Raw genomic sequence first — 15,999 nt, 5'->3', positions numbered from 1 at the left:
AAGTTTAACATAACAGCAAATGTACAACGTTTCGACAAGGTTTTGTCATCATCAGGTCATTTGTCATGATGACAAAACCTTGTTGAAACGTTGTACATTTGCTGTTATGTTAAACTTGTATTATTATAATAGTATTTATGAATTAAAATAAATACACAAACAAAATTACCTTCACAAAAGGAAATAAACAATTCTAATTTTCTATAATAACGAAGAAAATAGCATCAATATTACGTAAAATATATTGTTTGAGGCATGCAATTTATGACTAGAAGGCTACTCGGATGGAATTTGGACGGTTGTCTCGCCTACATCACACGCATGCGCGTATCTACTATCCAGATGAGATTTCACAGCACACCGACACCGTAATATTTTCAGTACGATATTACACTATAAAAGTATAAGAGTCGAAAAGTATATTTTTCTACCGAGCAGAAAATATTCGCAAAGTTTCTAATCATGCCTCTTAAACGGTGATGTTTACTAGTAGTAATACTAAGAGTATTAGTACTAGGCAGTTGTAATGAATAATTAGGTTTCACGTAACTGAGCGCTTGGCAATGTGTTTTTGCTACAAGTATAACATTAAGTTTAACAGCCGAAATTCGTTAACCGGAGTAAGTATTCTTAATTATAACTTTTAGTTAAACTTAAAAACTATGAAAGTATTATTATACTGACTTATAAGTTATAACTACTTAAAATAGAAGAAATGAGGATGGCTTTTAAAATTTCTTTTTCTTTATACTGTTATGCAGTAAGACTAAGAGTATCTTAAATATGGAATAATTGTTTCATAATATTTTACTAGTAGTACACATTTCGTGCTTATATTATTACTTCAAAAATTTTCAGTGTCACTCTTTGTGTAACTTAACACAAGTCTTAGTTAATGCTTTATATTATATTAAACTTGTAAAATAGATTTGATGTAACTGGAACTCGCCTGCTATTTTCCTGCACAGACAACAAGAAATTATTTGGCCCTTTAAGGTTATCCTAACAAACCCACTCTTGAGAAAAATAAAATTTAAAACCACCCTTTATTTTCAGGAGTATTCTTGGTACCAGGGTTGTATATCAAGCATAAATAGAAAAGACTGCCCTTGTTTTAAAAAAAAAGTAAAGAAAACATACTACAAGCAAAAGACAAGAATATATTGCTATTTATATGTGGTAATGACAGCAAAGAAGCAAACATTTCCCTAATAGTAAAATATAATTTTAGCCTTTTAAAGTCATAGGTCAAGAAATAGAAAACCATTTAATTTTACGTTTCTTGTATCCAAACCTGAATGCTCCTTCTATTACCTCTTAAACTCCTTCAGTGTTGTAGCTTCTACCACACCTGAAGGCAATTTATTCTACAAGCCAATTATAATGGTGTGACTGAAGAAAAAGATCTTGGCATAGTAGTGGATAAGACACTCAAGCCCATCCAGTGTTCTGTTGTTAATACTAATGGTAAAGCAAATAGAATGTTAGAATGTATTTAGAGACTTGTTGTTTACAAGACAAAATATATAACTCTATACATTGAGTTGGTATTCTTGTAATTATTATGTCATTTAGTTGAGCTGTTTCTTGAATCTGTTTATGCAGAATACTAGCTCAGACCCTATTAGAAGTATTGTAACATTATTTTCATAGTCAAAAAAAAAGATTGACACAGGTTATTATCACTGTAACTGTTCATGATGTGATGATTAATCAGAATTATCAACGGCTGTTAATTCAAATTCATGTTTTCAATTATGATTTTCCGTAATGACTTAAAACGGATTATATTATTCTTTGGAGATATGTTGTTTTTGTATTTTAGTTATATCCTTGTTGTAATAAAACTGAATGATGTGTTGTAAACCAAACATAATCAAGATGGTATTTCCATTGGTTAACAGTCACCAAATCCAACCAAGCTGAGCTTTTGTTATATAATTAAAGGCCTGAAATAATTTTCTGAATTTATTCTTTCTGAAACAAAATTATGAAAAGTGTATCATTTGAAAATCATACTGTGTAAAACAAAAGCTGATAATTTTAATACAATTACCATGCACATTCTTACTATTAGTTATGATAAAAACTATCATGCTTGTAGGCCTCTTCAAAATCCTTTCCAAGAATTTGAATGAGATCTAACCATTGACATATACAAAGAAATTGTAACCTCTTTAGCCATGGAGTATTATATTGGTTATTGCTTGAAATTTGATTGTAATTTATAATTGTGTCAAGTTCTAAGTCATCAGGGGTTTAAAATGTGTTTTTTATTATCAAGTAGATTTTGTAATAATTCTTTCTGGCTCTTTTCCCTAACTTCTTGTGTGAAGTTAGTACAGTGTTCTTGTAATCATGGTACATACAAACAGAAAACTGAAAAGTTGTTAGCAGGTGCTGTTCAAGAAAGAAAACTAGATTCCTGCCCTCCCTCTTTAAAAAAAGAAAATTGAGGTGGTTGTAAAATGTCTTCTCTGTAACAAGCAGTTTAAAAAGTAAAAAAACAAAGATATCAGCAGGTACTGCCAGCCAGCTGAATTTTGTCTAGTCAGCAGTCCAAAAAGGAAAAAAGATCCCCCCCTCCCCTAAAAAAAGAAAACAAAGTTGGAGATGGGTGCTGCCAGACAGTTATCTTCCCTCTAGTCAGCAGTTTGCCAGCTGGTTGCTTTCCTTCTGTTAAGCAATTCAAAAAGAAGAAAAGACCATCTCCCCAAAAAAGAAAAAGTTTGAGGTGGGTGCTACCAACCAATTGCATTCCATCTAGTTAGCAATCCCGAAAGTAAAAAACAAAACAAAAAATTGGTGGTGGTGGATTCTGCCAGATAGTTGCTATCCCTTTAGTTAACAGCTCTCAAAATTAGTGACAGTGGTAGATAGCCTTAGTAGCTTTGCAACCCCAAACCACTCCAATTCACCAAAGCTGAAGTAGAAGAAAAACAACTTATAAAGCTAAAATTTAGGAGAGCACACATAGTCCATTATGTAGCTTTGTGCTTAACAACAAACATAACAAAATTTCAATTACTTGGATAGTTAGAATAATCAAAAACTAAACACTAATTTTGATTAGTTGGTTACTTTTTGGACAGTTGATTTAATCATATATTCAATTAATTGATTGTTGGAATAATTGAAAACAGTAATAATCAAAAACACTAATTTTGATTAATCGATTTAAGTGTAAATTTTGATTGATTAGTGTATGTGGCACTAATCTGTGTAATGACTCATAGGTAATTATTTATATTAATTGATTAAATTTCTTGGCTCTATTTATGTCATTTGTAAATAATTAGGTCCGGTTTTTTCAAATTGCAAGTATGTGGTATTCAGGCTTATTAGGTATTTTGTAACCCCTTTATTTCACTTAAAAGTATAAAGTTGTTCAACATGTTTATGCAGACAAGTGTGTGTGTAGTTTTAACAATAGAATGTTGTTAAGATAGGTTAGACTTCTCATTTATTTTTTAGTACTATACATTCTATTTTGTCTGTCTGGAACATATTAAGAGATTTTTCTAAACACACGCACCTCCTCCTGAGTGCTTTAAACCTTCAATGTCTTTTATGAGTACACTCATTTTCTTTGTTTTATGAAATATATATCATTTTACATTGTGTCCTGTCTTTCTTTACAGTAAGCTAATTTGAAATCAAGAGAATTCTGTTTAAAATTTTTTGCTTGAACCTTCTGTTATCTTACAAACCCTACCTTATTACTTGTTGGAAATTACTGAACCTGAAAATACTAGAAGTACCTTCTGTTTAACATATTAAAATTGCAATGAATATACAAGTGTTTTTTATTTTAAGAATCCTGTTAACAGTGTTTCAGTTATTCTTAATGCAGAATAATCCTTCGTTGTCCATATTGTTATGTATCTACTTGTTTGTTAATTTCCGGTAGAAATTCCTTCCCAGGAGTTTCAGCGATACAAGTCCTTTCTTGATTAAACCAGTTTATTCTTTCTCGATACAAACTTTTAGTACACAGTAATTGCACAATCAGTACATTTCTTGTCACTTTCAATTTAACGACTTTTATAATACATGCTATAAATCACAGTGATTCACAATCTCGATAACTTCACTCTCGACGAGTGCAAAACACACACACTAGCCCGAAACTCACTGTGACTACTCTTCACTTTATGCTACATTCATCCTGCTGGCTTTTCTCGCCAGGCTGATATACTAACAAAGAGGCGTCTCGATCACACTCGAGCTTCCCTGATAATTCAAGAAACTCAGTCACGCATGCGCTAGCAGCATCACATGACTTCCGCTGTCATAACAATATGTTACGCTGATCATCAGTAACTTACAAATTGAATATTTCTTTATTTGGGTGATGTTAAAATAATTTTATGCAGGTATTCTGCATTTTAATTGATGTTCTTACAAACAAAATGTAGTCACACCTACTCTACTCTCAATTGCCATCCCACCAAATGTTTTAAACCACACTGTTTATTCAAGAGAGTTTGTATTTCCTTGCCCAGTTCTGTATATTATCTCTTCTCTAGATTGTGGACCACACACATATGTAATGGACAGTACATAGGTTATTACAGACTTGAATGAAGTAGAGTTTAAACTCCCTTGAATGAATAATGAGAATAACCACTGGCATAGAAATATAGGATTCTGAGTTACTGCTCTTAGACCTATGTCTGGTTACAGGTGTGGTATTGTCAGAATCATGTTTGTCTTTTCTGTAGTAAAACCTTTCCCCCATTTAGCTCCATTACTTTTAGATAGATACTAACACTGGGAGAAGCTGACCAGCAGTTCTATTGTGACATTGTGAATTGAGTAAGAGACACTGCTGAAACTAGGTGGTATTCACTCTGGGCTGCTTGACACTTGTGCCCTGACAACAGTTATGCCTTAAACTTCTGCATTAGTGTCTCAAGCCGCAGTACTGATCATGGCTTCACCATCTCCTGAGAAGCAGCAGGTAACATCACCATCATTGTCCATTATAGGTATGCACCAAATACTAGAACTGAAGAGCATGTTGTCAGAGCTCTTTGGTACCAAAAATATGCATAACCCATTTTAGTTACACCACCCAGGCTATGGGTATCATAGAACTCGTAATCCCTAGTAATGTAATGAACAGACAGCTAGACATTTCTCCAGAAAATCATAGATTAGTGTTAGGGACATGGAGATCAGAATAACCATTGACTGGCAGGTTAGGTCTGCAATTGAATAAGAAAAATGCCTGTTTGAAGAAGGGGCTGTGCAAGCTCAGAAAACTATCCAAAAAGTATCTTGTAAAACAGTTTGTGTCAAGTAAATGTGGACAGTTTGCTTTGTTATATGCATGATGGGGTATGTTCCTGGTCCTAGTTTATTGTATATTATTTTCATCCTCCTTCATTTTATTTTGTTTCATTTTATTCATGTTTATGCATGCTATTTTTGTTCCTGGTCCTTGTTTATTGTATATTATTTTCATCCTCCTTAATTTTATTTTGTTTCATTTTATTCATGTTTATGCATGCTATTTTTGTTTTCACCATATGTTTAATTGTTCATGTAGGTTAACTGTGGATTTTGCTTTATAAGTTATATTTTCAGTCTACAGTAAATTAAGTGTCTTATTTTGGATTTTTTGAAACCTAATTTTGTTTATTTGAGACTTGTACTCTTTTAATTTGCATTTGGTTGTGCCCAGCAAATGAACATATATGTAGTTGTATAAAATTAAAACTATGTAAGTTATGTGTTTTAAAAGTATGCATGTGATTAAGTAAGTTGTAAAAGAAAATATAAAACCAAAAAAATTAAAAAATATAAACCTAATGTGTGTAAAAGATATGTAAAAGTATATTAAGAAAAATGGTAAAATAAACATCACTCTGTATTAGTAGAATATGATACTGTTGAAAATGTACCAGTTCTGGTTTTATTTATTGCAATTATGATTTTAAGTTTATTTTGTAGTGTGTATGTTTATTTGGAGTTTATTTTGTATTGAATTCAATAAACAATTGTGTTTACATTTGTTTCTTTATTTATTAAGTTTTGCTTCATGTTTGATTTTCCATAATGTTAAATTAGTTCAAGAAATAAAATAATTGTGTAGGTGTAGAAATAACAAAATGCAAAATAGAATATAAAGTAGTGGTACAAACTTGGCAAATGAAAATAACTTTCAAGTTCAAGCATTAAATTTGTATTATAGTAATAAGAAATCCTGGTAGTAAAAAATGTCATAGCATGGAAGTTTTAAAAATTTTGTTATTGGAATTTTTGTTTGTAATAATTCTTAATTAAGACACAAGTTCTAATTTTTTACTTATATTTTGGTAGGCTAAGTGTTATAATTAAGAATACAAAGGGAGATACACTGCTTTAACCATGGAAGTATTAAACACTGACGTTGAACTCTCTTCTGATGAGGAGTGGAATGATTTGTTGGATGTCAAATTGGTTAAATGTGAAGATGAAACTATAGAAACATCATCTAACAGTAAGTTAATATTTTTATAATTTAAACATGTACTGTTCCTGCTGTGGTAATATTTTTTCTCAACATTTTAGTAACTGTTACTACTTTTTTTTTTTAATATTGCCAAAGTACTAATGTTTTTATTATTGACTGAACATTTCTTATCTATTACAGATTAAAAACATTTTCAGTAACTAAACATACAGAAATGCCCAATAGTAATATCAAGAAGTATTTTCTTGATGTTTGAATTTGGGATGTGGCAATGTATGGTTCAGTGACAAAAATCTCCATACTTTAGTCAAATTTGAATATTTTTGTTTTGCATATAGCAGTAATACCTTGAAGAATGTAGCACAAAAAAAAAGAGAAAAGAATGACTAATGTGGTAATTAGTGTAGATGTTCAAATTCTTAAATGAAATATTTCTACATAACATCAATGAAACAGGGCTTTTGGCTTTGAAACTTTTAATGTTTACAAAAAGGTTTCTCCATCTTTTAATAATGACTCTAGTTTTTTTAGCCAGGGTGTGAACAACTTAATCAGTGAAGACTTCCTAAAAGTAAAAAACAAAATCAATTGAATGTAAGAGTAGGATAATTTTTCATCAACATTTTGATTTGGTCTAACTTGATTTTCATATTGATATTTTAAATGTCGTATAAACTCTGTATAAGGTAAACTAAGCCTTTTCAGTGACTGAAGTCAGAGTTGGTATTAGAATTTACTGGGCTTTGGTGTAAGACCTAAAATATATCATGTTTGGATTTGGAAACAACCATGAAAGGCTAAATTTTGTGATGCTAAATATGAAACGAAGTCCAGAATTCTACAAAGCACAGCATGCCATCATTCATTTTCCTTGTTTAGCTTTTCTTGAAAATGTCTGTCTATTGACATTGTCAGTTTCCTTTACTAGAGGTGAAGCCAGAATTTCAAAACAAGGAAAAGTTGCTTCTTCTTCCAGGTACAGACAGGGATAAGTTTTTGAAAATAGGGAGACTTCACATTTCTTTATTAAACACATTCACAATGTGAAAACACAGTTTGATAAAGGAAATGTTGTTTATCTAGGAGCTATTTATTTCCATGTAATTTGAAGCATTAAATAATGAAAAATGTATTTATTTTAAACTTAAAATTGTTTTTTTTTAGAATCAAAGATAATCATTTTATTTATTTTTGTTGCAATTTAAATCAGTCAAATAATGTCTTCATTCAAAAAATATAAAACTATATTGTAAATTCACTGCATTTTCCATTCTTTTTTATTTATTTATGTATTTTAACTTTTATTTTGAATACTGGTGATGATTCGTAATCGTAGCAGGATTTCCATGCCCATGTGCATACACATTGCTTCTTCCTGCATTTTTACAAATTGAGCAAATTTGTACAAATCCCTGGATACATACCACATGAAGACATATTGATTCAAGACTTTGTGAAATGTTTTGATATTTATTCTCTAATTTTCATCACCATTTCATTTCTGATCAGATTTTTTCAAATGTTTTATGCCTAATCAATATGCTAGAGACATTCTGAGTAAATGAGGAATAATGAATACCATTATGAGCAGCATTATCTGATTTGATTGCAGGCTTAACATACTATTATATCTGTAAAATAATGAGTAAAGGCAATTTAAAATTAAATATTTTATGGTACATACCTTCTTAACATAAAATATACTTTAGGAAAGCTTTAATCATTTGCTAACTCTTCATAAAAGAACACTGTTTGGTTAACAACACTGATTATAACTCGCACATAACATAGTTTACTTTCTTTACATTCATATGATTCTATATAATCCATCTACAATCACATTGATTGATTAAGAGAGAAGTAGTTTCATTGCTTACAACATAGTTGATCTGGTAAAACATTGCAGCTGGGACACTTTCATGTTCATAGTTTCTGGATTATCAGCAACTCTGGGGAGAATCTCAATTCTTCCTGGAGAGAATTGATTTTTAGCTCCAGACATGAGTTTTTAAACCATATTTTCTTTGTATTCTTTGAAATTTCCAAATAGTATTCTTTACTACCCACAAGTAGTTCTAACACTTTATTGGTCAATCTGTGCAACTTCCCGGGCTAATCCAAAACAAGAACCAAAACTCTCAAATAATTGGTTACTGTGATGGTGAGTGCTCCAGTTGCCTTTTTACTTGTACTATTACATTGATCTAGAGTAACAGATTTCGCATCAAAATGCTGATTTGAGATGTTATCATAAACTTTTTAGTATCCTTTATTGTACTACTAACTCGGTGTCGGTAACTTATCACTGTCAAACTTATGGTTAGTGTTTTTCTCAGCAACTCTGTTGTAGCTTCATTTTTTATAACTCTTAACTCGTGATTCTCGGTACCACCTAACCAGCTAGCTGTACTCTCCTAGCTCTTGACCTTATTTTGTAACACAGGCATCTTTTATTTCTTTTCTTCATGTATATGTTCACTTGGAAAACTCAGAAAATCGTTATAACTTCTTTCTTAAACTCTTTTAAAATGCTAAAAATACTGAAGCAATTGTAAAATTCCCTCAAAAATATCCAGTTGCTTCATTACTCTCTTTTTTTTCCCGCTCATTTATATGTCTATCACTTAGGCCTTCTATAAATCTAAACAGCCTTGACATCAATGAATTACAAACACAAATAAATTACTTAATAATACTACCTACACTAAACAGTCTTTTAGATCTGACATACTGTCACGAAACTTACAAAAAACACACTCACTGTGTGTACCATATGGTGAAGGAAGCCCCATCCATTCTGGCCATTACATTCATTTGATATGAACAGAAGTGTAATATGGTGATAGAAGCACTTTGTTATTTATCCATTGCATTTGTTTAATATGAGCAGAAGAGAATAATGTGGTATTAACAGCATTATCCTTTTTTTTTTCATTCCTTAGCAGGAATAAAAATATTAAGTTAAAACCATTTGCTGAAATAAGTAAAAAAGATTGTTTGGTACTGTCATTTATACCTGGCTTATCTTGTCAAATAATGAAAAAATTTAAATAACAAAAAATATTTTTCTGATATACAAACCGATAAATAAAGTTAGCCAAACTCTTAATACAACTGAAGATACAATTGATTTAATGGAAATATTTGTTAAAAATAAAATATTATGTGAATGTAAAAAAAGTTTATATAAGACTTTCTAGAAGAAATTTAAAATTCAGGATGAATGAACACAAAAGATGTGTTAAATACAATAATATTACTATTTCACCTTCAGCAAAACATATTAGTAAAACTAAACACATAATTCAATGGAGGAAAATTTTTTATTTTAGCACAACCTGGAAATTTAATTAGTATGAATATATGTGAATCTATTGAGATAATTAAATGTAAAAAAGTAAATTTAAATTATTGGATAAGAATAATTGACCTGATGGAAATGCTGTCAATAGATGGTAGGAAATTCTGTAATATGTAAATTGGTGATCTGGTAATTGTATAAATAAGTGTTATTTTTGCAAAACATTACACCCCTAAGGATGATATAGTGATATACATTGAAACATGTAGAGTGTATGAGATTGTTTTCCAGTCCCATCAGGTTTTTTTACTGCTTTTTATCCTGTACAGTAAGTTACTTGTAATTTTGAGACTGGAAACAATCTCATTTTTAGAATTGTGTATAAAATAATTTTTGTTTTTTAAGAAAATTGTGAGTTTTTTAGCATTACCTTTATAAAACTTGTTACATGAAAATAGACATAAGGGTGTTGCACTACAACAATTCAAGACTTTGCTCAATAGTATTTTCTAGACTTTATGTTTGACTGATCTTGGAAGTGTGCATGTCATGACTTTTGTTACAGTTTCATTCAAAATTTAATTAAAAAACCATATTATCAATGTATGTCAATAAACTATGCATCAAAGTATAGTTTCTAATTTAAATTTTAATATTGTCTATGTTTTAATTTCTTAATTTCAAAAGGAAATATTTAACAAAATTCTCAATCTTCACTCTTCTATCATATATCTGGCTTTTCATCTCTCACATTTAGCTTTCATAACTTCAACAATATAACTTCTATATGCCTAACCAATTAGAAACACAAACTGTATACATATTGACAAGAAAGAATGTAATATGTTAACCTCCTACATTTATGATTTGCTAAGATATCTGTAAGTATGTTTAACCCACCAGAGAAACGACTCTTGTCTTTTCATGCATTTCAAACCAATTATTCACTCATGCTTCATGTCTGACAGACATTTCTAATTAATAGAAAGAGCATATTGTAATATAAAAAATCTTTTATGTGTTTGTTTAGTTTTGGCAAACAAAGTTCACAAGAAGAGCTTCACATGTTTTGAGTACACTTGTTGCTCCAAGCAGTGATGGAATTATTCGACTTGTTTATAGCTTAGGTAGAAAGCCAGTTAAATTATATTGGTTTTGGGACAACCTATTCTAGTGCCTTTTATATTTTGTGTGTGCTAAAATACATATTTGAAAACTACATTTTTGGGCAATCAGCAGTAGTCCAGAGGATCAGTGCACAAAATGGACAGAATCATGTACTTTATGGTAAAAGCATAAAACTTGTTATACATGTGCATCATGCCAAAGAATGTAAATTTAGATATAGTGCCATCCCAGATTTTGTCTGTGGCGACCATCTTTCAAAGTGGCAGATTTATCAAAATAATACATTATATCTCAGAAATTAAGAGGCCTAGAACCTTCCTTTAGGTATATACACATAAGTTTTTGGAGTCATTGAGTTAATAATAAGTATTGTTGAGTGTGCCAGACCATTGTTTCCATCATTGGTAGAGATGGTGTCCTTGTATAACTGTCTAAAGGTGATATTTTAGAAAAGAGTACAAACAGCTCAATATCTAAATTTACATTCTTTGACATGGTGTACATGTGTACCAAGTTTCATACTTTTACAACAAAGTGAACAACTTTCCCCCTATCTACTGGACTAATACAGGTATCCTACGAAGCTTATGATTATAATTACAAAATATATTTATAAGCATTTATATTATTGTAGAAAATGTAATCATAAAAAACATGCATATCATGTTTAATACTCTAGATGAATTTTAATTAATAAATTTGACAATATGGCAAATAAACAAAAAATTAATGGATAATCTAGCTTTCATGCTTTTATACAGGTTGTTGATGTAAACCTATGCAACTGAAAGCAGTTTTTTCATATAACAGTTTTGTGTTGTTTTTCAGTTTACATTTGCATCAACAAGAGTCACCACACTTGCACTTTGCTTGCCTCATAGAGGTTGCTCCAAATAATTTCCCATTTTCCCCCAATAGTACCTATCCAGCCCCACCCTTATGGTCCTGGAAGCTCAACCAGGGGTTCAGTGGACTGGTTCCAGCAATGTCCAGCCTGATACGCAGTTCTTCTCATGTGCTGGTAAAGAGCACTCTGTTTCAGTGAAATGTTATTCACGTCTCAGCCTTTCCATGCAAACAAGTCCAATCTGGCTTCATTTACACAACATTTTGAACTAGTTTTGTTGTATATCAGAATGACAAGTCTCTCCAGTGTGCCCATAGTGGCATCTACATCTGACTGATGTTGTTGTCTCATCATTGCAGAAAACTCTTCAGTGACTTCAAGATTAATGCTCCAGGTGTCCCATGCAGTTCTCTTATCCCTGCCAGTGAAGCAAGAAATAGTGTCACATCCAGTGAAGTCTTATACTGCTTGGCTGCATCTGAAACGTGGAGCATCACATGGATGTCTGCTTCCTTATGTGAACAAGGGACTAGGCCTTCTTAGCTGACAACAAACAACATCCTCATGCAATGTGCTAATTACTTCTTTGTCTGTTGGTATGGTGACAACTTCTCTGCTCAAAAATGCAAACAACTTTCTTTTGTTGTTGTTGATCCTCAAGAACTCCTCCCAGTTTCTAGGACTGCATTTTTTTGGCTCTACTGGATGACAGACACCTTTTCCTCTCTTTCTCTGTGTTTGCTCCTTCAAACTGATTGACCTGTAGTCATCCTACATGATGTCTACCCTTTTTGGTTTGTCCAGCTTTGATTTCACATATGGGAGACAGACATCCTTGGCATATTCCCTGAACATTTTGGCTGATGCAGGCTCCAACATGTACACAATGGCTGCCCAATCTAACATAATGACCTCAACATCTTGATTTGTCTCCTCTTGCACTGTTACTACATCTTCTAAAATAATATGTCAGATTTGGTGCCAAGCTTGAGTTTGCCCCTGTCTGACAGTGATGGACAGCATGGCTGATTTTCAAGAGAGAAAAATTCCTCAAGATTGCTGTCATGAACTTAAAATGTAATGCTGACACGAGTTCCTGAGCTTTTGACATGTTGATGCTGTTTTAAAGAAACAAATATTGTTCTTCTTTATGGTGTAATTTAATGCCCTTGTTCTTTCCACAAGCTGTTTCCTCATAACTGTATTGTACTGTTCATGACCCAACTTCTCGAGCTGATACACATTACCCACAACGGACTATCTGTGATGTCCCATGTGTCTAGCACAAGCAGTCCACTACTGGTTTCAAAGAATGGATTACTGTAAATGTTGATAGTAGACTTCAATGACTTGATATCTTTGAGAAAGACCTTCTACACCCCCGGCAGCTGCTCATGGTGGTGCACATCAGGTGTGTTCTGTGCATGATCAACTGTTGTTTCAAAGTTGTTGATGAAGCATGCTAGCTCTGGTCTACTGGCCATCCACCTTTGAAGTGGGCTGAGAACTCGGTGAGACCAACAGCTCTGCTATCATCCTTCACCACAGCATTATTTTGTTCATGTACTTCATCTATAGCTAGTTTTGAGAAAGCATGACTTGTTTTTTTTTTACTGTAAAATGTTCCTTCAAGAATGTTGCATAGATAAGAGGATGCAAGAGAGTGTCACCATGTCATGGAGATGAACAGGTACCCACTGTTTGCAGTTGAAGTATTTGAGAGCAAAAAAATCAGTGCACAAGCTTGGTCAGCGACTGAATGTAAAGCTGGAAGTTTCCAGTTCAAATAGATTGCACAAACACAAGTATGTTGAGTTGTAGTTGAAGCACAATGAACCAGAACTTGAACATTGGATGACTTTTCTGTTGTGCTGTGCACCAGTCTTCCCAGCTCTGTGTCTCAATGTCTGGTTTCATGGATTTCACATACTCTTGGTATGCTGCTTTCAAGGCTAGGTACATGGCACAAACTGTAACCTGGTGGGCATGCCATGTGTGGGTGTTGTGGGATGTTTTTAGGTATGAGTCTGCTTTGCCAGCTGTTACAATCCCAGCATGCACTAGTGCTGCTATCCACTTACTGCTTTCAAGAAAATTCCCTTGTGTCCTCAGAGTAGCTAACTCTAGATGGAGCCCTCCATACATGATGACAAACTTTGACTCTCCATAGACAGAGAGCTACTTCTGCTGAATTTTCTTTGCAATGACAAACAGGGGCTTGTCCACAACAACAACAGGTACCTGTCCTGGGTTTGTAAGTTCTGTGTCTTTTTTGATACATCCAGAGTTGTGTACAATGGCTACTGTTGCAGTGTCATCTTGGAAGAAAACAATATACAAGATGTTGCAGTTGGTGTATCTTTCATATTTTCACTACTAGCATGGTATACTGTTTGTACAGCCTTGCACACATGTTGCAACCACCTGGAAAATACAAAGTTGATAGACACACAAAAAAGGAAATATAGTCCTCATTGATACAATAATAAAGCCAGGTTAGTGTATGTTCTGGGATACTTTTGATGTACTTGGAAATCACTTGACCAATCGTACTTGTGTTTACTACAAAAACAAAACTAATTGAGTTTTCTAATATTTCAGAAAACATACTAACTTGGTTTTATCTTTATTTCATAGTTTTTGTTGCTGAAAAGAGTAAATATATTAATGTAACAAGACATGAAAACCAATTTCCAATGCAGCTTTATATAAATAATCAAAATAACACTGTCACTTGGTCAGCTTAGCACATCAAAATGGTTCGAATATCTGTAATATAAATGTATTTTTGTATTACAACTGGAAAGCTGGAAACACTAGAAGAACATTAGATTTCATTCGACCATTTATCTTCAGAACAGGACAAGATAATTTGTTTTGATCCACTGGTTGCACCTGTGTCTAGGGCACGGGCAACCTTTGCAAGCTTTTCCTAGACAGGCAGGTAGGTGTTGTCACCACCAGGTTCTTCAAGCATGATGGCTGGCTCAAGCACAGTTATCTGGTCTGTGTTGTTGAAGTGCTAGATCACAGAGATACTTGTCCCATAGAATGAGCTTTTTGCCTATGTGGTACTTGTATGGTGATTGACATTATTCACTGCAGATTTAGTGAATCCTTTTTTTTTTTCAGCTGTGGTGGGTACACAGTGTTTAACCTTTCATAGTACTTGCAAATCTTAGCACCTACATCAGTGGAAATTTGGAGAACTCTTTCATGTGACACTGATAAGTCCAAGTTGAAAAGTGTATCAGCTAGTTTCTGTGTCTTGTTGTGAAGGGGGATTCTCGGATATACTGGAAGGAGAAGCTCATGCAGCTTGTTGTATCACAATGTTTGTGTTTGCTCTCAACTGTGAGTTACAGTTCTTTCAAAAATTATAAGCTGACATATGCCAGGCTTGTGATTGTTACAACTGACTGTCCTGTGAACTTAGGACCATATAGCAACATGGTAACAAGAGTCCTCAAGGATGGAGGGGTAACTTCCATTTCAAAATTTTCAGAAAAGGTGCCACTGAAGTGTGTTGTTCTATTTGTTATTTCTTTATGTATAATCCTTGCTGCTCCAGCAAGCATTAATGCATCTTCATTCACATCATTTTTTAATGTTGTCCCAACAGCCTTACCAATTGCTTCATTGGACATCTAGAAAACATCACATCCTTCTTTAAAGGTCTTCAGCTCTGGCAAAATAGCCAAAATACAGTTCTTCAGCTTTGTTGAGTGCACTGATGGATAAGTCACATCAAGTTGTTTAAGCCTGTCATTGTAGAGCTGAACAAGATCTGGTGGCTTAAACATTGGCGAGATGCCTTGCTCTTCTCTGTCAACTTGTGTTTCTTCAATGAATGCAACAAGATCCATAAATACCATTGCTTAATGGGTTTCTGCCAACTGTATTTCAGTGTTGTCACTTTATTCAGATGTTTTTGCTCTGGCTGCTGCATTGTGGAGGGTAAACAAGTATTTTGCATGATACTTCACTTACAACAAGGTCTGCGGAATAAACCTTTGCTAAGAGCCACTCATCAAGCAAGTCTGTTGCACATCTCTTGATTCTCTTGCCGATCACTTTCATCATTGCCTCATGCAGTGACTCAGATGGACTAGTAGGATTTTCACAAAACAGGCACACAGACTTTTCGTAATTTTCTGCTGTCGGGGTGTTTACAAGGTGTTTGCTGTTCTGCATAATTTTTTTCTGTTCACAAAATATAATACACAGTATGTCAACTTGAGATGGTAATAGTAGACCACCATC

The 15,999-nt window shown here is 33.1% G+C and overlaps 1 protein-coding gene across 6 annotated transcripts in view; it reads left to right on the top strand.

The window, feature by feature from the left end:
• Window positions 1-337: 337 nt before the first annotated feature.
• LOC106461085 (zinc finger protein 572-like) overlaps window positions 338-15,999 on the top strand; it is a 37,519-nt gene continuing 21,857 nt past the window's right edge. Inside the window, exons 1-3 of one of the 6 annotated variants that reach the window (XM_022387946.1) lie at window positions 338-620; window positions 2,337-2,734; window positions 6,328-6,487. In XM_022387946.1, the coding sequence (XP_022243654.1) occupies window positions 6,376-6,487 (112 nt within the window). In that variant the 5' untranslated portion in view covers window positions 338-620; window positions 2,337-2,734; window positions 6,328-6,375. Of the gene's footprint in view, window positions 621-1,331; window positions 1,468-2,336; window positions 2,735-6,327; window positions 6,488-8,697; window positions 8,780-15,999 lie in introns of those variants that run through there. The other 5 variants (XM_022387945.1, XM_013920875.2, XM_022387948.1 and 2 more) reach the window with 5 other exon arrangements.

Source organism: Limulus polyphemus, unplaced genomic scaffold (genome assembly GCF_000517525.1).
Source record: "Limulus polyphemus unplaced genomic scaffold, Limulus_polyphemus-2.1.2 Scaffold894, whole genome shotgun sequence".
Classification (NCBI taxonomy): Eukaryota; Metazoa; Arthropoda; class Merostomata; order Xiphosura; family Limulidae; genus Limulus; species Limulus polyphemus.
This window is presented reverse-complemented; position numbering and strand designations above follow the sequence as displayed.